Consider the following 22,443-nt stretch of genomic DNA (forward strand, 5'->3'; position numbering starts at 1 on the left):
TCGAAAATTTCACAGAGATCTGTTTACAATGCCACCGCACTGAAATGTTGCCAATTGGCATGATACATTTTTCGGTTTTAACACTATTGTAATTTTGATTCATGTTAAGTTTCACGCTCGCCATGAGCATAGCTTTGTTGTTTAAATTCGCAAACGTTCGTGTAACCGTCGGACTTCTATAAAAATTTATGCCAATCTTGCCACTTCAGTGATTCTTGCGAGACGAGAGTCTTGTCGAGACGAGACTCTCATCTCTGTAGACGAGACACTCGTCTCGCGAGAAACGAGACGAGACTGGTAACTTACTTTTGAGCGACACTGTACCTCTTCGTCGAATTCTAATGCTTAACACAGGAATTTTTAGTTATTGTGAGAATCTTTCTATATACTTTAGCAATCATCCTTTCAAATTTCAGAGAAATCGACCAGTCCACGAATATTTTACGAGTCTTTTTTCAATAGGATGTCAAAAGGGAAAGTGGATGTTATGCATAATAGGGGAAGTTCGGGCGATCAAGTTGCACGTGCTGGGGTGCATCCAGGATTTGACATGAGTGATTTGCACCACTAAACTAGGGGGGTTTGGGGGCATGCTCCCCCAAGAAAATTTGAAATTTAGTGCTCTCGAAATGCCATTTTCTTGCATTCTGATAGCACCTCAAGCCATTCAGACACATAAGCAGCCCCTACTCCAGAAAGGCATAATTCTGTTTTAACAGTAGTTGCAAACGACTCTATTGCTTACTTTCATGTTATTCTGGTTTGTCTGGTGGTTTTATCAGACAAACCAGAATAACATGAAAGTAAGCAATAGAGTTATACTGTGTCTGACTATACAAATTGTTAAAAAGGGTTGACAGGCCTACACGACTCCGTTGTACGTGGTCTGGTTTCTGTTTCCTTTTGTGATAATTTTTGCTCTCTTGCGTGAATGGACACCTCTTTTAGGGGGTTCCTATAGAATTCATTTTAGCAATGGTTTTTGCCCTATGAGGCTTTACATTTGAATCTCTATACTGCTGTGTGATACTTTTTCTTCCAAGAAAATATTTGGTCTCGATAATAATGTTTCTAGTTTCTTGGTGTTGATTTTCTCAGCAGTAATCTGAATGTGACCTTATGGCCTCACGCTTTTCTATGCTCGACCGATTTGTTTATTGGCGGTAGAAGCGAGTGATCTTCTGGTTTTAAATGTTTGTCCCGGGCCCGGGTTCATTTTGTTTTTGAACGCCTGTTCCATCGTGCCCTGTATCAGTGAGATAGCTGGCTTTTTATAGGCTTTGTTTGCCTTTTTTCTGCGTTTCTTAAGTTGTTGATCTGTTGATCAATTGGGACCGATTCTCAAAAAATTATCCATCGCAATCACTGAAAATTTTGCATCTCACGTTTCCGGCCGCTGGCATGTTTGGTAAAACGTGACATGGCAGACCTCCACAGTGTGAGTGGAGTTCTGTATAATTTGTCGAGTTTATTCGAATGTCGTCCACACTGGACTCCAAAGAAAACACACTGCAAACAAAATGCACCATTTAGAGTATGCTAGCCAGGGAAATCTGTTCATCCAGCCCCACACAAAATGACGCTTAGAATTTGAACATTCCACTGACACTCGGAAATCAAATAGCTCAAGATCACCTGGTTTCCACACATTCTCTATGAACTTGAGCTTGTCCTGGTCCGAATACGAGCTGATTTCCTTGAAAACCAAGCCAATATCATAGTAAGAACAGTCCTCCTTCCGACAAACTGGATCGCCTCGAAGCATGGTTTATAAATCAAAACTATTCTTGTCTTTCCTTTCCGTAGCAAGTTAACGAATTCAACAAGAACGAAGGGAATTGAGGGGGAGAGGCTCCTCTTTATATATGATTGTCAGTAGTTTGCACGGTAGTTTGCGACCTGAATAGCCAATCATAACCGAGTTTGAGTAGTTCGCAAGACAATGTGAGTGATTCTGACCAATCGAAGTGGGTTTTGAGTGATTTGTGAAAAGATCCTGGCATGTACATCCAGTCCCCACTCTCTAGGTAGGAACTTTGTCCAGTCGTGCCTTCGAATTTTTTTCGCGTTGTTCTCGGAAGTATTGACAAAGAACGAAGCCGCGCGAACGGAGACTCGTCCAATTCGCTCGGGAGGAGGGCTGAGTTTGCTGTGTGATCGACGGAATAATTTCTCCTTTGTTTTATTTCATAATAAACAATAAAACAAGAAGGATAATTGATTTCGTGAACTGCAATAAAGAGCTAAGAAATAAGGTTTGGAAAAAATTTAAGTGATTTCTGCAAATCACTTGAACTACTTTGGATCCACCCCTGACGTGTGACCCGTTATAAATATTGTTTCACAAAATGTTCCAGAATCGTCAAGTATCACCACAGAGGACAAGAACATCATTCTAGAAGCTTATTCTACGCTAAAATTAGGTTCTGGAGGTACATGTAATTTTGAGAGTAGAAAATCAACTTTATGCCACATGGTATATTTACATGTATATTTTAAATTAAGTGAACACAACCGAAAGACGCTTACCTTTAATATTTTGACATGAAAATGCTTTACTATTGCCATAAAAACTATCCAGTTAAGCTCACATATTACAGAACACGATGAATTCATAAAGGCCACCTTTTCCAGCGAAATATTTTTGAAACAAACAACAAATTTGTTATAAGAGGCAAACAACCCTTCCTATTTCATTACGTGCGTGAAGACAAGCAACTCAATCGTGTCAAATTACTGTACACTCCATGTCAAAAATGCAACTAAATAAATTTCCCACCAGTGTTCAGCATCAAATCCTTTACTGAAAAACCCTTTACTTGAATTATCAAGCAAAAATGGGCAACAAGCTTTCTTTCAAATAATTTTTTACTAACAACAATAATTAGTGAAATTTCTAATTGTTTCCAGAAGACTGTGCAGAATTGAGTTCAAACAAATAAGCCAGACAACACAGTCACAGACCCAAGTCTCTGTCTTTGTTAAACCCATAAGTTACTAGAGAATTTTCCATTTGATTTCAGTTTTGTACAAAACACCACACTTGTACAATATTGGAACTACAGCTCACTTTGATTACAGCTCGACGGGCGACAGATTGTTGTCAAAGTCTATTACTCATCCCTTTTAAGATTCCAGTTTTTTTTTTCAGCGCCTTTCTTGTCCAGTATCCAATTGACTTTCCATTATTGAGCTCCATAAGGGTATATTTTGTTTAAAGATCCACTAAAACGCCATTCGCGTTACATGACTTTCGACGCCATTGCCGGTTAAGTTAATCATTCTACTGTGTCCACCAGAGAAATCTACGCATTTCCCACTACCCTCTCGATCCTAAGAACATACACACAGAAGGCTCTATGCACAAAGAAACCACTTAGCAGGGGAGTGACAGGCAAGACTTTTACCAACATGGAAAAAAAATAAAATAAAATAAAACCAACAAATGAAACGCACATTCCAACTACAGGTTTGCCACATTGGCAACCCAGTAATAATCTGAATGATTAAAAACAGTAACTGGCTGGAGGAAACCAGTTGACTTTTCACAAAGCACAGTAAAGTGTGTGCATTATTCCATTAACCTACTGACAAATCCACTGCTGCATGAAAGCTCTATCACCTTTCTATTGAACAAAATGCAGGTATATGTACAGTAAGCATTGCTTCTGATCACTTATTTAACTACCTGTAATTAAAGACACATCTGATCACTAATTTAACTAATTAAAGACACAACAGGTTTTTTGCAAATGATAATTTTCAAATATCAATTGCAAAACAGCCAAAAAAACAGGCATTCATTATAATTTCATTTCCAAAACATCTGTGGAAATTTCGAGTTCCTATGATGCTTATTTCTTTCCTGTTTTTTAAGTTTAACTCAACTAAACTCAACGAAAAAGGAATTGATTTCCTGAGTAGGGGAACTCAAGCTTGATACTGTACTGCAAAAACCTGCACCAGTGGAAAAAAAACTTGACCCTAAAGTAAACCTACAAATATAATTTAGTATGAATTCATTATTTTTTTAACCTACCTGAACTATCATGTGGAGGAAGACAAACAGCAATGCGACATTTAATTTAGCATTCTTCTTTGTCATTGAAACAACTGAACAAAAAGGTCAAGGATGTCATTACTGATCATTATGATATTGTTCATTGACTTAAGACATTTTCATGTAATCATTGAAGGAGAGAGAATGCTCCATAATTTGACCAAATCCTGCTCTTCTCTGGATGTAATGAAAATACTTAATATCAATGTTTGTTTGGAGCACCTCTCTGCCGGTACCAAAATTGAATTTTGGCTTCACAAGTCACATTCCCAGCTTTTCTCCATTTAACCCATTGACATCTGGAAGTGACCCTTAACAGATTTTATTCTGTCTAACGCCAGACGTGTTTACTCGTCAAATGGGGGTATCGTAGGGCATTTGAGGCATCAATGGGTTAAATGTTTATTCATTGCACAGCCACTAAATAACAGAGTTGAGATCTCCATGCATTGACAGGAAAAATCACCTGGCATTAGACAGAGAAAATTAATTAAACATGAAGATGCACTGCAAAAGGGTCGTTTCATGCTCTGCTTTCATTCAATTTCATTCAAACAAGACTAATTAATGTACAAGATGGCAATCAACAGACAGAGGGAAAGAGACAGAATCCCTAAAAGATTATTTCCAGCTCAGGAAAAATGGTTGGGAATTTTAAAAAAATAATGACATATAACATCTAACAGCATAATGCTATTAGGGGCTTTTATTGCACAAATTATCACAAAGCTCTACATGTATATGCATGAATTCACAGTTGATTGACAAATCATCCACATAAGTCTAAGGTACCATGCCTTTTATAGTGGTCGTGTTTAAGTGGCCCACTTAGGAATGAAATGGTACCAGTACCAGGATTCCAGACAAGTTTGTAACGTAAGGTGTCAACAATGAATTCCAGGAAGTCAAATTTCCACAGCTGTCACCAAAAAATTATAAATTTTTGCAGTACTTAATTTGTCAGGTCATGAAGCTGACCTTGTAGGGTTATTGATGCAAGACCCCACCCACCAATGTGGCCTGGGTTCATTTCCCAGACTGGTTTATGTAGCAGCTCTCATAATGTATAACATGATTGGTTGGCTACCCTAGCCAAAAACAAAAGACTAAAGAATTGAAACAATGACTTAGACTCAAAAACAATAGAAGCTGCTTAGAATACCAAACAATAACAGGTTACGAGAGCTGCTACACACTACTGCCCAGACTTGGTGTCTGCTCCGAGAGGTTTTTCTCTGGGTACTTGGGTTTTCCCCCCTCCTCAAAAACCAACCTACATGTACATGTATGATTGTGATTTCTGTGCAGTGTCCTCAATTATTTAATGCCTCAGTGCTAAAATTATACATGACACTTAAATAAACTTTTATTAAAGCTGATTTCATTATGGGTACAGATTTCTAAATGGCAAACTCCTACAAGACTATTATAAATTATTCTCACTGAATAGAGCGGTTTTCAATCGCATGTCGAAAGTAATTAGCGAGTTGTATTGGTTTTGAATTAATTCACTCATCGATTGGTTTAAAGTTCTCATGCAACTTTTTCAACCAATCAGAAGTGAAACCAAAACCAATCATTGCTTGTGCATGCACATTGCCTCTGCTGTGTCTCGGCTATGTGTGATTACTTCGAGTTTTGATTGGTTTACTGGATGGGTCTCCATCCTTTTTGATTGGCCAAAGTAATTACTTTGGTTGCGGTTTTACGACACTCGATTGAAACTCGCTCTAACACAGGGTTTTATTGTAATTTATCTCATTCTACAGAAGCGTTCAACAAATTTACATGTCAAGTGAAGCTATGATCTTCGCAGTTACGAACGCAATTTTTACAATTGCGTAGAGAAGCCTGAAAAGTTCAGGACTTCAACGGGGTTTGAACCCGTGACCTCGCGATTCCGGTGCGACGCTCTAACCAACTGAGCTATGAAGCCACTAACGTTGGGAGCTGGTCATTTGTGGGTTCTAATGGTCCCGTGAGGAATGAACCAATGATGAAATGGTATGTGAAATGAATCATATGAACTGCGGATATGAAATCAAGTGAAGCTATGATCTTCGCAGTTATGAACGCAATTTTTACAATTGCGTAGAGAAGCCTGAAAAATTTAGGACTTCAACGGGGTTTGAACCCGTGACCTGGCAATTCTGGTGCGACACTCTAACCAACTGAGCTATGAAGCCACTGACGTTGGGAGCTGGTCATTTGTGGGTTCTAATGGTAATGAGTTCACGAGGGAGATAACAAAGACTGCCCTAAGAAAGGTGATCATTTCATATGCCAATCGTAAAAATTGCGTTCGTAATATCTGCAGTTCATATGATTCATTTCATATACAGTGTACCATTTCATCATTGATTCATTCCTCACGGGACCATTAGAACCCACAAATGACCAGCTCCCAACGTCAGTGGCTTCATAGCTCAGTTGGTTAGAGCATCGCACTGGAATCGCGAGGTCACGGGTTCAAACCCTGTTGAAGTCCTGAATTTTTCAGGCTTCTCTACGCAATTGTAAAAATTGCGTTCTTAATTGCGAAGATCATAGCTGCACTTGATTTCATATCCGCAGTTCATATGATTCATTTCATATACCATTTCATCATTGATTCATTCCTCACGGGACCATTAGCACCCACAAATGACCAGCTCCCAACGTTAGTGGCTTCATAGCTCAGTTGTTTAGAGCGGCGCACCGGAATCGCGAGGTCACGGGTTCAAACCCCGTTGAAGTCCTGAATTTTTCAGGCTTCTCTACGCAATTGTAAAAATTGCGTTCGTAACTGCGAAGATCATAGCTTCACTTGATTTCATATCCGCAGTTCATATGATTCATTTCACATACCATTTCATCATTGGTTCATTCCTCACGGGACCATTAGAACCCACAAATGACCAGCTCCCAACGTTAGTGGCTTCATAGCTCAGTTGTTTAGAGCGTCGCACCGGAATCGCGAGGTCACGGGTTCAAACCCCGTTGAAGTCCTGAATTTTTCAGGCTTCTCTACGCAATTGTAAAAATTGCGTTCGTAACCTGCGAAGATCATAGCTTCACTTGATAATCATATCCGCAGTTCATATGATTCATTTCATATACCATTTCATTATTAAATTTACCTGTGCTGTCCATATTACTGAGTTCCCTATTTTTTGGCCATGGATAAGTTCACACACATGCATGGATCGATATGGAACAATTATTAAAATGGAAAGGATACGGTATAGGTTACTTGATGTACACAAAGGTCACATGCTGGTGCACGCAAATAGGGGTCTGTGTTCCCTCTTCCTCCTTCTCCAAAACCAAGGGCATGAACTTCTCGATCAGAGACATTTCGATATCTCCTCGGTAATTCCGGGAAATAATCACCTAGAGGTGATACCACAAAACACAAAGTATTTGACTTTAAAACATAGCGAAGGTTCAATTTAAGTTACCTTGTAGAATACCAGAGGGAATTACTTTTATTAATGGGAAAGTCCCGATTGGAAAAGCTCAACTTCAGTACATATATGGATGGATACAGGTATGGATACAAGGTCGATCGTAGAAGTAAGCTTACCTTTCCTTTGATATCCAGAACAAAAACTGCAGAAATAGACATCCTAACGTCGTTCAAATCGCCAAATATACTTAAATTTTTAAGATGTCACCTGAATCGACGCTCAAAGATCTTTTGCTCCCCTAAAACAGCTCTGCCCCTAAAATATGTTGCTACCACTGCAAGTGGAGTGAAAATTCGAGGTAACTATGCAAATGAGGAGGGGGTGGTGACAGAACAATATTCCAAATGATTAAATGAGATATAAGAGTGCTTTTAGCAAATACTTTTTAATAAAGAACTAACTTACTTCTCCGGTCTAAATGGCTTGATAAAACCCAATTTCTGCCCATTTTTGTGCATTATTGAAGACGTTATAGGTTTTTGTCTCTGAACTAGTTACTCCTCCCCAGAAAGTGAAGTTTTGGGCTTTCTAATTGTACTTGGCAACCTCTCAATTTATCCTTGAAAACAAGATGGCGGAATTATTGGTCACCACAGTAAGAGATAAAGATAATAATGTCGTTAGAAGTGAAGAAACTTAAGACAAAGTCACTTAGCAGAACAGGCGAAAATAAAGAAGAAACAGCTTCAAGAGTTAAGGTACTCCGCGAAAAACAAAGCCAGTGGATGAAGGAGCGAGAAGCATCGAAGACTGCTACATGCACAAAAGAACTTAAATCTGTGAACAAAGATAACTCTACTCTTCCTGATGTACCGAAGTTTCGAACACGTTCAGCAATGTCTCGTTCTTCTTCGGAAAACGCTGCAAACAGAAATCCTAACAGCAATCCCAGGAGAAAACCGTTGTATCCTGAACCACAGAGAGACCGTACCACTCTAATGTGATATCGTGTATATCAAAGTCTGATAACCCGCTAGTCAAAAGACCACCTTCTGCCACCGGCTCACACAAAAGGAATCCCAGCTCCTCTCGGATGAAAGCAAGCAATGATACTCAAGTGAAAACTAACAAGGAGTATGTGCCATCAAATTATGAAAATCCAAGCTCTGCAAGGCCTTCATCAAGGACATCAGTGAAATCAAACTTAAGTCTCCATGGTGATGATAATCATGACAGTTATCACCATGGTGATGATATTAGGCATGGTAACACTGATGAGGATTCTCTCTTGAATGACCCTGCAGATACATGTACATTGTAGTACTGGAAATAACATACAGGTGCTGTAATGCTTCCTAATGATAGTTCCAAATTGAAGACTCCTGAGTTATCTTCTGATAATTATGCTAAATGCACTAGCAGACACTGTTGCCGAGAGGCTCAAGGCGACATTATAACCCTCTATTGAGCATAAACAAGGTCAGCGGAGTGTTAGTAACGACAGTGAATCAGGTATTGCCAGTCACTTGTGCCCCCTTTGTGAAAAACATATGACAGGGCCCAAACACACGCCAATGGCTGCTATACCCTGTGGACACACATATTGCAAGACTTGCATAAGTGCATGATTTTAAAAAATGCCCAACATGTCATACAGTAGTGAGGTCAGCAGCAGTCAATACCGTAGTGCAAGGAATTATCAAAGATTTTAAAGATCAAAAGGAACGAGAAAGACTGCAAAAGATGGAAGAACAAACGAGGCAGTATGTGGATGAATATCAGTCATTAGTTCTGCGATGTAATACTTTAAATGGTAAGTTCAGTTCAATTGGAAACTTGGAATCTGCAGTAGGAAGCATCCTAAATTGCCTTTTTTTTTTTTTTTTCGAAGTCAAAATCAAGGCATGATGATGGGTGTTACACCTATAGGTGCTCTGTAGCTTATAGGAGATTTGTTTGTTAGTTGCAGCTGTACAAATATAGTTTAGGCAAAGTTAAAACCAAGACAATGCAGTGGTTTTGCCTGGATGGGATATTTGGGGGACTCCAAGGAGGTTTGCAGGGGCAAATGCCATGTGCTAAAATTAAGGACGGTGCCTACTATTGTTATTGTGCATAAGTTCTGCGCATCTCAAGATACTCAGATTTCCTATGGGTGATGCTTATTAATACAGGGATATTTTTGCGCTGTTCAAAACTATGCGAAGAAGCAGAACTTAGCAAGTGCTCTTGGTATCCACAAAGAAAATTGGGGGTAACCATTCATTTTCCAGAGATAACTAAACTTCAATTTGGAAAAGATCGCCATACATTGCTTTGTATTTCAAGGCTTTTTACAAATATTGTTGATTAATTATCTTCCAAAAATGCATGGTTACCCCCAATTTTCTTTTTGGATTTCAGGAACACTTGTTCAGATCTGCTTTTCCCGCATATTTCGTAAACTGCCCAAAAATACCTTTGAATTAGTAGGCACCGTCCTTAATCAGTTGAGTGTGATTGCTTCTTTTCCCTCCCTCCCTGCTATATTTTGGAGTAAGTATACATTTCACACACTGGTTTTTCTCAGTGATGTGTTGACAGGGTCTTGGGAGGTAGACTGTGGCTCGGTTGCCATGGTGACCTGCTTGCTGCTGAGGAGAGTGCTGCTTCCTCTCTTGCTACCTTAACAGGATGTACCCTCCAATAAATTGGTGTAGCGTTTTAAGTTTTCATTTACTTGGATCCATTATTTAATCCTTTATTTTAGTTCCCTGTAAAAGTAGCAATAATGTATTTGTTAACAATCAATTTGATACCCTAAATTCCAAGGACACACCATTGTCTTGGTTGAAAGGGCATGTCTCCCCCTCCTAACCCTAACCCTAACCCTAACCCTAACCCCCACCCTCCTTCAGAAGTATTACTTCTGATTAATGGGATAATAATAGTAAAAGTGAAAAAAAAGTCGACGACTAATTATATGTGGAAATATTGAAAGCTCCTAGCTGTATCTATGGTCAGGGTGAAATTAGACAATTTAATTTCATACAAGGCAGAAAGTATTCTTAATTATATGGAAGCAGGAGCTAATCAAGGGGAATCTCTGTCTCTACTAATTCCTGAGTCAAACCTTTCCCAAATAAATTTATTTTTCAGAACAGGATTTTCCAAAGGAAAGTTCATGTATGGCATTTCCCTTGACACTAGGATAGCTTTGCTTTGATGGGCTTTTACAACAGAGGGCTTGCTGAATTTGCCAATTAGGGAGATTGGTTTTATAGTGTTCAGTGAGCATGTTGAATCTCCCTAGGGAGGCGCTCTATAAATAAATGTACTTGGAAAAGGGTTGATTCCTATGCCAAGAATGGGAGATAGAGGCTCTGCTTAATGAGCTCCTGATGGCAGTGGTAACAGGAGATCTCCTGGATGAGTGTACTAACATTTGATTTTTATAGGGAAAATCAGGGGCACACAACGAGAATAGTTTAAACATAGCATTGTTTATAAACGTATTTAGGTATTTAAACGGTATATAGGCATATTTTTATCCCCTAAATTTTTTTTATCTGTTCGGATTTCCTAGCTGAAAGTGTAGTGATCCGAAAACTAAAGGGATCAAAGCTTACCTTTTCGAAAATTTCAGCCAGAAAAAAGGCTCCCGAAAATTCTAGGTGACCTATTTAGGGTGAGAATCCGTTAAAAGTGGGCAATTATACCATTTTTTCAGATGTTCGAAAATCCTAGGAAACGCAGACAAGCAAGAAATTTTACAACAAATGTTCCGAAAATTCTAGATCTCAAATACTCTTCCGAACAGATATTTTCCGAAAATTGACGTTGGGTGCCCCTGGAAAATGTAAGTTAAATGAGCAATGTCTTTGCTTATTTTTTGAGATGAGGCTGAGAGTATTCTTAGCAATATGGAAGGGGTGACGGAGCAACTTCTGGACGAGAAGAAATTGATGAAGAAACTGGAAATGGATGAAGGAGAATTGAGAGAGAAGATCAACCGTCTACAAAGTCAGCTTGATGCTATCAAGGTGAAGGAAGAAGATTGCCAGAACCAATTCCAGGAACTGGAAATCAGATACAACGAAGAAAAGGAGAGGCTCTCGTTAATTGAAGACATTGTGCAGCGGATTGGAAAGAGCAAAGAGAGAGTCAAGATGATGGTGCACAATTTTGCACCTTCATTAAACCTGGATGATTATGAATAGCTTTTCTCTGGGTTCTTTTAATTCTTTTAATTACATATTTTGGAAAATTTGTTGAATGTGTTTCAAGATTTTTCAATGTAGTGCGTATGCAATTCTTATCAGCACAACTTGAGGGTTTAGCAGAAAAGTGTCCTTCTAAACTGCTTGGAGTGAACATCTGAAAAAGATATGGCAGAGAGAGCTCGCAATTGTTGGAAAGTGAGCTGTTTTCCCTTTTAACTTTTCTTCACTAGAGACGATTAAATATTATTAAAACTCTGGGAGACACCATTGTCCTGGCATTCGGAAAGCTCACCTCCGGTTGCCGTACGACAGCAACGGCGACGACAAGTTCACCTCAAAATATAACTTTGAACTATGATAAGTTTCTCGCGGTTAGGCCATCTCGCTCGCGTCGTACAATGTGGGCGAAGTATGCTAAAATGAATTGATACGAGTGGTTTCAGAGTTAAAAATGAACACTGAAAGATTCAGATTTGTACGCTCGCGTTGTCGGCAAAACCTCAAATTTGGTGATTTCACGTCGTTGCTGTCATATCATATCATATCATATCATATCTTTATTTGCCCTCGGATTTTTTAGAGTAGTTTGGTGTAGCTAATATCTCCGAGCATTTACCTTCCCAACCATGATACACCACAGAAGACAGACCACAACACCAGGAACTACATGCCCTACTCTTTACGACAAGTGTGCGGGTTCTTTTACGTCCCACAGGATTATGAACATTGAAGGGTTGTGAGACGGGACCTCCGGCTTATCGTCCTTATCCGAGAAGACTAGAGAGTCTAACCATTTGCAGATGTTTCTTTCTCCTCAGTTATTTAAAGATCCTGAGTGTTGGTCCGGCCGGAGTTGAACTCACGACCTCCCGCGTAAAGGCCGGGACACACTAGGCGATAAGTCACTGCAACACGTCGCGGGGACAAGTCGCCGCCACAAATCGCCTTGTCTGACACGGTTAATTTCATGAAAAGCATTGTCGCTGCAGCAGAATTTTGTCGCCGCGATCATTCGCACGAATTCAAACCAGTTTAAATTCGTGCGACTAGTCGCAGCGACAAAATTAGCGAAAGCAGCGTTGTCGCATCGTGTGTACACTTCCCGCAACAAGTCATTGCGACAAAATATAAATGAACCAATGAGAGAGCGTCATGTGGTCAGCCATATTGAATTAGAAAACTAGTTCACATTCCCCCTCATACGAGATCACTGCGTGTGCTCCAAACATGCGTCGTGTCGCAACGACTTGTTTTGCAAGTAGTACACACGGAGCAACTTGTCGCAGAGACATGTCGCTGCGACTTGTCGCCTAGTGTGTCCCGGCCTTAACAGCCCTTAACAACCAACTGAGCCACCGGTGCGCGGTGCAGAGGACCGCATGAATTTGTGCTAAAATGCGTGCTGCACGTGCAGCACGATTACTTTTCCTCTTTTAACCAATGATATTCTTTTTTCGTGGCGTTCTCGTCAAAACGGGGAGCTTCAGCACGTGCGTTTTTGAGGCGCGGACGGAAACCAGAAGTGAGCTGTTTACCCTTTTAACTTTTCTTCACACAATTACATTTACATTGCTAAGTATCATTTCTCCATTAGAGACGATTAGTAGAAAAATGTGGGCACCCGAAAATCCCAGACACGCAAAATGTTCTCTTTCTGTTGCCGTCCGCGTCTCAAAAGGGCGCATTCGTAAGCTCACTAGGGATCTTGAGCACACAAGGTTTTTGAGACGCGGACGGCAAGCAAACTGAAGTAAACATTTCGCATGTCAAGACAGTAGTGTCTCCTAGAGTTTTAAACTAATCAACTGTAACAGTGAAAAGATACTTAAAAATAGAAATGTGGTAGTGTCAAAAGAAGCATAAAAGAAAACAGCTCACTTCCGGTTGCCTTCCACGTCTCAAAAGCGTCTCGTGCTTACGGTCCTTGTTAGGGAATTAGCGAGTTTAAGCACGCACGTTTTTGAAACGCTGGTGAGAACCGGAGGAGAATATCTCGCATGCCAGGGCAGTGGTGTCCTCCAGATTTTTATACTTATCATCTCTAATGGAGAAAAGATGTAAATGTGGTTTTGTGAAGACAAGTTAAAAGGGAGACAGCTCACTTACGGTTACCATCCCTATTTAGCTTCTATGGCAACGAAAACGTCACTTCAAAACAGATCTTTGTGATTATTCCATCTTCAAAACGTCACTTCAAAACAATGGTGTCCTTTAACTGCCTAATAAAGGAGTTCGTCTCCAAAAAATCTGCAGTGCTGCGTCGATAAGGAGTGAACTCCTTTGAAGCCTGGTTTTTACTAGCGACGCAAGTACAAGCCCAAGCATAAGTAGCTTATGATAAGTGAAAACGAACGTCGACATAAGCTTCAAAATCAACCGCGGAATCCGCCATTTTGTTTAAATGCTCAGACGCCGGGAGCAAGTGCTTCAATTGGCCAGACATAGCAAATTCCTTGTGCTTATGCTGTGTTTCGTTTTCACACAACGCAAGCGAACGCAAGCAGAAGCTCAAGCACAAGGAAATGGAAATATTTTGATCCTTGTGCTTGCGCATGCGCCTGTGCTTATGCTTGCATCAACCCCGTTTTCACGATGAAATAAGCGCCCTTATGTTTGAAGTTGTGTTAGTGCTTGCGTCGCTAGTGAAAACCAACCAGGCTTGAGCATCAGCCCTTCGCTCTGACGATGGGCTTGTCCTCGAAACAAAAATTGGGCATGGTTCGTACAAGTCGTGGAAAACCTGGAAAATCATGGAATTGAAGTACTTCAGTTTCCAGGCCTGGAAAGTCATGGAATTTAATTGTCGGTCATGGAAAGTCATGGGAGATTATAGTTACGTGTGGTACGTAAATTGTTGCAGAAGTGGAAGCAAGGACAAAAGAAAATGCAGACGAGTTATGATAGAAAATTCCCCAAAAACAAGGATGATTTTGACAATTTTCGAAACTGGCAGCTAAACTTTAGGTCATGGAAAACTGCAAAGATTCATGGAAAAGGTCACGGAAAGTCATGGAATTTGAAAAACTCTTAAGAGTACGAACCCTGACAGGCCAAGTTGTTCGCTAGATTACTAAGTTCAACAAAACAATCATTTTGTGATAAGGGGCCAAGCAAAATAGGTGCTCAGAATTGAGTATTGGGCATGTTCCAAAATGGTCGTAAGTGAAAACCAGACTTTTCTCAATTGCAACCTGTTACCGATAAGCTCATCTGCTAGTTGTGACATCAAACTATATCACATGATTTGTCATGTGAACGTAGGATTCTCATTATTTTACAAAAAAACTTCTGTTCAAGAGACCCATAAACGATTTGAAAGATAATCACGCAAAAAAGTGAATCTTGCTAAATACGGAGTTTAAGATCTACGACGCGACGATAACGAAAATGTCACTTAAAATTGCAAGTTCAGGTTTTTTTTTTTTTCGTGATTATGTCGGTTTGTCTAACTTCTAAAAATTAGCTCAACTTTCCAGGAACTGAATTAGGAGGTGCAGTGTTGAAGTTACGGCAGAAAATTCAAAATCGCTGCCTTGAGTTCACGTTCTTCGTAAAACTTGAAAACTGGTCATTTTACGTCGCAGATGTGCCGACAACGTGAAAGAAATGTGAAAAAATGAATAAATGCAAGTGCACAGCGTGCAAGCTATTGTTTTTGCTCATTAAATATGCAAAATTTGTGACGTTTTCGTTGCCGTCGCGTTGTTGATCCTAAACTCTCTTACACGCCGACGTCACGGCGGCCACGTTGAGGAGTAAAAAAAAAACAAAGAAAACATCAGCTGTATTGGAGGAGTGGAATATTCTTGTGGGAAATGAAAATTTTTATGACAATTAGTTTGCAAATCAATGGCAGATGGACACACGAAAACACTATGATTTTGATTTTGAGTTCTGGGCATTACTTTCTTGCAAAGAATGGGTACTAGTTCCCAGTTTCTAGCGTTTTTCAAGATGGCGCCCACTCTAACTTGCAGATATTATGCACCTATCAATGTTAAGCCCCAGGATGGGGAAGGGGGTGGTGGGGATTTTAACATTTTCTGAAAAAATGCGTCAAATTCCCCACCCACGTGGCAACATTATTGGCCAAAAGTATCAAAAGCCCCCACGCTGGGGCGAGTAAAGATGGCCAAAATAATGCCCTTTAGACTTTGCTGCACACAGTAAGAGTGCAATGTATGTACCACTCACCTCTCGTTCAGCCACCTCTCACAAATGTGGGAAGTTCATTTGAACGCTTTCTAGGTATTTTCCAAGATGGCGGAGTTATTTTTAGGCAACCTCGTTCCCAGGGCCTTTTCCCCACTACCTGGGGAGGGAAAAGCCTTGGGAACAAGGTTGATTTCCAAGCCTTCTTCATTATCCAAGATGGTGGCCATGTCAAATTCCCCACCCTGGGAATATGTCGCACGATCAAAATCCCCACCCTGGGGACAGACCTCACAGTCAAAGCCCCCCCTCTCTGGGGCTTAACATTGATAAGTGCATTATAGGTACGTATATATTTCTTTCATAAATTCTCCGGACCAGACCCTTATATATCATGCATTAATTTGTTTCTCATTATAAATTTCGTAAATTAAACATGGATACAATGAAGGGCTTTTGTTGGCAAAAAAAGTGCCAACAACTTTCGGCTTGGCAGATGATCAACCTGGCTTGGACAAATGCAGTATTTGTCAAGAAGACACATGACGCGATTAAATCTTTCATTCTGGTATACATTTGTTCAAGGACGATTGTACCGATCCAGTTATAGTGTACCAAGTTATAGTGTACCAAAAACACCCCGTATTTTGGCTTTAGTTGCTTATATCTCAAAATGGAAACTCGGTGACCCCCATTTTTTATTTCTGGAATGTAATCAACATGCCAGGATAAAACTTTTTGATTCAGAGCCACCTTAAATAATTGAAAATTTAAGGTAGCTCTGAATCCGCTCCACAGAATTTTTTTAAACTTTGCAGAGAGTTTTATCTTGGTCTGTTGATCACCTTTGTGCAATAAAAAATGGGGCTCACCGAGTTCGTTTTTGAGATATAGGCAACTAAAGGCAAAATTTCGGGTTTTTCTGCAAGGTTTCCTGTTTCCAGGGTAACTTAATACGTCACAAAAAGGACTGCACCTTGTTCAGCAATAATTGATGTTTCACATGGTACCATAACATTGGTGTTACGTGATATACGTGATAAATTGTTGTCGTGACAATCCTTCTAATAACAAGGTCTCTTAATAGTGTTTGAGCCATTAAATGCAGAAGATCCCGAAGCAGGTAGGGGTATGCTACTTCTTGCTTATTTTTTGCAATCCATTCTCTTGCCGTTATCTTCTTGCGGCCAGCGTTTCTTCTACGACGAATTTGTCCAACCAAAAAAAAAAAAACCGCAAGAAGTTCCATCGAGTTCATTTGTATTAAATTGTATTGTATTGTATTGTATTTCGGAGGCCATCTTGAACTACAAGTTGAGAAGACATGTGATTAGGACATTCGATTTTATTCCATGATTGCCTGGCCAGTCTCAGCCAGATTTTCAAGAGGGCCGCTCACGATGGGGAACTTGCCTCGAGAGGCAAAAAATACCAAAAATATTTGATACTTTTCTTATGGCCTCACAAGGAGAAAATCTCGCCAAAATCTCGCTGTACACGTGAAGAAATGGCTGAGCTACAGCTGCCTCGTGAGGCGCTTTGCTCAGCTTTGAGTTATTTGTGCAGCGGGCATTTAAGGCGGAAAAAGGCGGAAGAAAACTCTGAGCACGTTCAGCACGCTTTGCACGCAATACATGCACGTGTTTTACATTTTTGTACTTTTTTTTCCATTCCTTGAGAATAATTTGTTTCGCTTGGTCTTTCATCTTTAACGTCGTTCAGACCAGTTTCTTTCTCGAGGGGTAAGTAGGACGCTTTAATCAAACCAGAAGGGTCTTGACTGTTTACAACGCGAATTCATATTTTGATTTTGAATTAAGGTAATTCCCTTGAAATTGTTCTACTATCAAACTTTTTTGGAAACTTGGCATAATTAACATTCATGAGATGAACATTAAAAAAATGCAATTAAAAAATGGGGTCACCGTGCTTGTTTACGATTCAGCAGGCTCTTAAAATGGCGTATTTTTACTGGTTGCGCGTTAAAAATTTGAATCACCTTCATACGGAATTAAGTCTTGGTTACTTGAAAGACACAAAATTTTATTTTGAAAATAAAGCTTCTTTTATTCACATAAGCAGTATTACTTCATTTACGCCGTTTTTGATTGCCTGGTTGTGGGAATAGTGCACTCTTTGGGACAGTTTCGTGGTTAGCTTGAAGTCCTCGCCTTGGCCAAAATACACCCATTACGAAACTGTTTTCCAAAAAATTCATGTTCTACTATCAAACTTTTTTTCTTCTTTAAATATGTTCTTTATTAGACTGTTCTTGGCAAATACCTGAAAAAAAAATCGGGGATCACCGTGCTCGTTTGAGAGAAAAGGAGCATTTATTTCGCTATCGGGCTTAGTTTGAGGGAAATCTCTTACCTTTTGTACGCGCACGTGCTCATGTGCGCGTGCTAATGACGCGAAAATCGTGCGCAGTAGGATGCGCAATGCAATACTAAAGAATTACCTTAATTAACTGTTACTCTAATTAGGTTTTTTGTCTGAATTCATAGAAAGACCTTTCTATGTAAGTAGAGGTTTGCTCATTTCAAGTCGCAGACTTGCAAACAATGGGAAAGAATGTACAAAAGTTTAACGGCCTGTGTTTAACCGTGCTGAGCGTCAGGCAATTTACTCGTTTATAGAGACGCTATTGAAGGCCAATAAGATTAACCATTTTTACTAACACTTTTAAGATGACCGCTTTTTTGGCATCCTCTGTGATTATTGCCGATCTACTAGGATCTACAATAGTCTGCGATTGTCTGAAATCACATGACAACTGTGAAAATACCAAGAAAGGATATTGTTGTGCGTTGATAAACAGCTTTCAACATCTCCATCAATAAAGAAATCTCTACGAGTAAAAAAGTTTTTATCGCTAAAATTGCGTTCATAACTTCGAGGATCATAGCTCCACTTGATTTCATATCCCGCAGTTCAATGTATGACTCATTTCATATATCATTTCATTCGTTGGTTCATTCAATGCATGAGAAGCCACAAATGACCAGCTCCTTACGTCAGTTGCTTCATAGCGCAGTTGGTCAGAGCGTCGCAGCGATTTTTCAGGCTTCTCTAAGCCATTGCTAAAATTGCGTTCATAACCGCGAGGATCATAGGTACATTTAAGGAAACCTCAGTCTATAGAACTCCAACCTATATGCTTGAGAAGTAACTTATGACAGCAGCCAGATAGAATCCCCTCCAATACACCCAAACAAAGGAGTTGATCATCGACATCAGCGGTTTATGCCTAACTGATCAAAAACGAAAACAAAAATGTAATGAGCGTATCGTAGTTTTATGTATTTACCGCGCGCAAATTAGAATAAACTTTAATATGCATAAAGATTACAGATACGTGAGAAATGAGCAATTATGGATCAAAGAATGTATTCTGAATGAAGACCAGCCTACCGGACGTTGAGTTGCGTTCAAATGGGCTTTTATTGACCGAATGCATAAATGGGGTCCAAAAATGTATTCTTTTGTTTATGTGCTAATGAGACTCACTAGCCTCGCTCTCAAGCAACCTTTCTTTTGTATTTTATCCATGCAAACGAGGCTAGTGAGGCCAATTAGCACATAAACAAAAGAATATTTTTTGGCCGCGATTTATGCATTCGGTCTATTAAGCCCAGCATTTTATTACGGTCCTTTTGCAACTTGAAGGCTTTTTCCCTTATGCACAAATGAAATGAAATAAAATAATGAAACTGCATTAAATTGTGGGCTTGATATCAAGCGGGCGTTCAGTTTGTATACTGTGGCCGTGAAGGACCGGGGAGGAATCGGAAGCAAAGTGTAAGAGCACATTTCCGAACGGTTGGAACTGAACCCCCACAGGAACCCCCACAGTCAGGTAGGACAATTCATGGTAAATACATAACAAAGAAACTTTGGGGCCGAACAGGGAGACGATAATCGATCGTTTCATGCTCCCCTAGTATAAAAACCTTTAGTAACTCCTTGGAAATATTTAAGTCTGAGCATTTGTTCGAGATTTGTTAGTTTTTAATGACCGTCGCGGTCATGAAGTATCTTCACCTTGTCAGTGTAACGCATTGTTGTGTATTTGTCATAGAGTGTCCCACCTGGCTGTGGGTCACAACCATTTTCGATTTGCTGTTGCCTCTGTTTATCAAAGCAATGTTGATTGTGTCTTTAAAAACCACTCCTTTGTAAGAAAGACACTTTCGTCTTTGGCCAACGAACCTTGATTAGAAATCGAACGCAAACTTTGGTGACAAACATGAGGCTAAACAAGCCTCACAACTGAAATAATTTTTTAGGGACTTGAAGTCGTTACCGTTAGCTAAAATGTTTGAAACATATAACAGTAATTTGAGTAGTTTACGAGGTAATATTGATAGTAACAAAAGGAGGTAATACAATACTCTACAAAGACATACAAGAAACAATGAAAACAAAAGGCAATATATCCCTATAAAGATACAACTTTTGGCTACTAACGTATTCATTTAACGTATTCATTAAATCTTTGAAGTGAAATCTTCTCTGCCAAATATTTTTTAAGTGGACTTATTAAGTGGATTTAGTCAACTGGCGAGGTTCCTTAAAGATCAAGTTCACATTTAGGGACCACAGTTTCACGCGCCTTGCAGCCGCAAGATGGCAGGATTTGATGTCCTGTGAGCAAAAATCTTGAACTTTTTTTAACTTCCCACATTGATTTTTTGTTCATTTTTGGACAACGTGGAGATGATTGTGAATAAAATCCGTTTCTGGAAAGAAACATAGGAGTCACCGAACGTCCAAGACCGTTAAATCCAGGCAAAGCTATAGCAATGGCCTTTTGCCCTATCATTTCTCATTTTTATTACTTAGCACGCGCGCTCGTGTATGACGTGGCGTGTGCATTTGCGTGCGCAGTAAGGATGCGCAGAAACAATTGGCGCGAACGTCCTTAAGTGAATACGTTAGCATCGAAAAGCTGCATCTTTATTAATAAGTTTTACATGTGTATTAGGTATATGAGGGGGACATTGGGGTGTATTAGAAACCGCAAAACCGAAGAAAAAATCATCCAAAACCGCAAAACCGCAAAAAAATTCGGCCAAAACCGAAAACCGCATACAAAACCGTCAGAAAACCGATACAATGGTGACAAGTGGGGCATACAGAGCAAACTACACTAACACTTTATTTCATCAAAGTATTTATGAATGTCATGGACTTTATTTCTGCCGCTCTCTCGAGCCCGGACTTAATTGGCTCATTTTCCGTAAAGCGTTTTGCGCCTATAGAGTGTTTTCATGTGACCTCTCCGGGAATTCATCTCTATTATCACTCAAACGTTTTCTTTTGTTTCGGGGGAAAAACAAGGTTATTGATCACGTGAGTGAAAACAGGCATTTTGTCCCCTATGGGGCCTTACCTTCTACTTATCAGGCCCTAGTACAACCTCATTTCAACTCCTGCATTATTGTTTGAGGAAACTGTGGAGTAAATTTGCAGGAAAAACTGCAAAAACTGCAAAAACTACAAAACAGGGCAGCCCGTGTCTTGACCTACTCTAACTATGGCACTGATGTCAACAATTTATTTGAACTCTTAAGATGGAAATCCCTAGCCTCTCAAAGGCAAATTAAAAGAGCAACAATGGTATTTAAGTCCCTACAGGGACTAGCACAGTATCTCTGCTCGAAATGTCCATTGCGATCCAGGTTTTTGTTTGAGAGACTCTGTGAATAAGGTAAATGTTCCGATACCGCGCACAAACTACTACAAAAAACAGCTTTAGGTATAATGGCGCAGTTATGTGGAAGAGTTTGCCATTAGAACTAAGGAAAGCAGAACCCCTCAATCAATTCAAACGACTGATTTAAGAGGTTATCTAAGCCATTATTCTAAACACGGCATTCATGGAAAGCAGCTTTTATTGTATGATATTCAGTAAGATAGTTAATGTAGTTTACATAGTTTTATCTATACTTGGTCTTAAATTTTTCATTGTACATATGGTTTTCATATTGCGGATGAATTGCATATAAATAAATAAATAAATAAATAACACTCTATTCGAGATCAATTGCCGCTCAAATCTAAGAGAAACCGGAACCCAAATAGGATAAAATAGGAAAACCCAAAAAGCACATTGGATAACAAAACCGAAAAACCCCTCGTATTTTCTACAAAAACTGAAAACCAGATGCTAAAAAACGAAAAATCCGCAAACCGCAATGAACACCAAAACCGAAAAACCGAAGTCTTTCAGCACAAAACCCGAAAAACCGATCTAAAAAATAGCCAAAACCGAAAATCCCAATGTCCCCCTCGTATATGCATTTCAGGTAGGTTAGCATTAGATTCCATCCCTCAAACCCACATTTCCCTTCTTATTTAACTTGCACGACGTACAATCTACTTCAGACTTCAAATCTACCTCAAAGAAACAAACATTTCAATGTGCAGAGAACATTCAGATTAAGCGAGCCGAAGAGTTGAACCCGGATCGATGGGTTCCCTTGCATATTCCAATATCCACTAGACTAACGAGACAAGCTCTTGAAAAATCGAATTTTTTTAGAGTATTGACATACTAGTACCCAGCAAACAAGTAAAAGCTAACCGTCTTCAAAGTGGTTTTTAGACCTAAATACTGTAGATCATCGCGGCTTTG

At 39.7% G+C, this 22,443-nt stretch overlaps 1 protein-coding gene, 1 non-coding gene and 1 pseudogene across 9 annotated transcripts in view; 1 reads left to right on the forward strand and 2 right to left on the reverse strand.

The window, feature by feature from the left end:
• LOC137973822 (single-stranded DNA-binding protein 2-like) overlaps positions 1-7,807 on the reverse strand; it is a 37,981-nt gene extending 30,174 nt beyond the window's left edge. For 3 of the 8 annotated variants that reach the window (XR_011117318.1, XR_011117317.1, XR_011117321.1), the window contains exons 1-3: positions 7,626-7,806; positions 7,281-7,432; positions 4,040-4,113 (exon numbers count right to left, since the gene is read on the reverse strand). Coding sequence is in view for 3 of the 8 variants with exons in the window: in XM_068820710.1 (XP_068676811.1) it covers positions 1,636-1,765 (130 nt within the window). In the remaining 5 variants the exon portion in view is untranslated. Of the gene's footprint in view, positions 1-1,635; positions 2,288-4,039; positions 4,114-7,280; positions 7,433-7,625 lie in introns of those variants that run through there. The other 5 variants (XR_011117319.1, XR_011117322.1, XM_068820710.1 and 2 more) reach the window with 5 other exon arrangements.
• Trnas-aga (transfer RNA serine (anticodon AGA)) lies at positions 6,174-6,246 on the reverse strand. Its single transcript has one exon. It is a non-coding gene; the product is annotated as a tRNA-Ser (tRNA).
• Positions 7,808-8,053: 246 nt separating the features above from the next.
• On the forward strand, positions 8,054-11,786 carry LOC137973891 (uncharacterized; annotated as a pseudogene).
• The last annotated feature ends 10,657 nt before the right edge of the window (positions 11,787-22,443 follow it).

Source organism: Montipora foliosa, chromosome 10 (assembly GCF_036669935.1).
Source record: "Montipora foliosa isolate CH-2021 chromosome 10, ASM3666993v2, whole genome shotgun sequence".
NCBI classification, from domain to species: Eukaryota; Metazoa; Cnidaria; class Anthozoa; order Scleractinia; family Acroporidae; genus Montipora; species Montipora foliosa.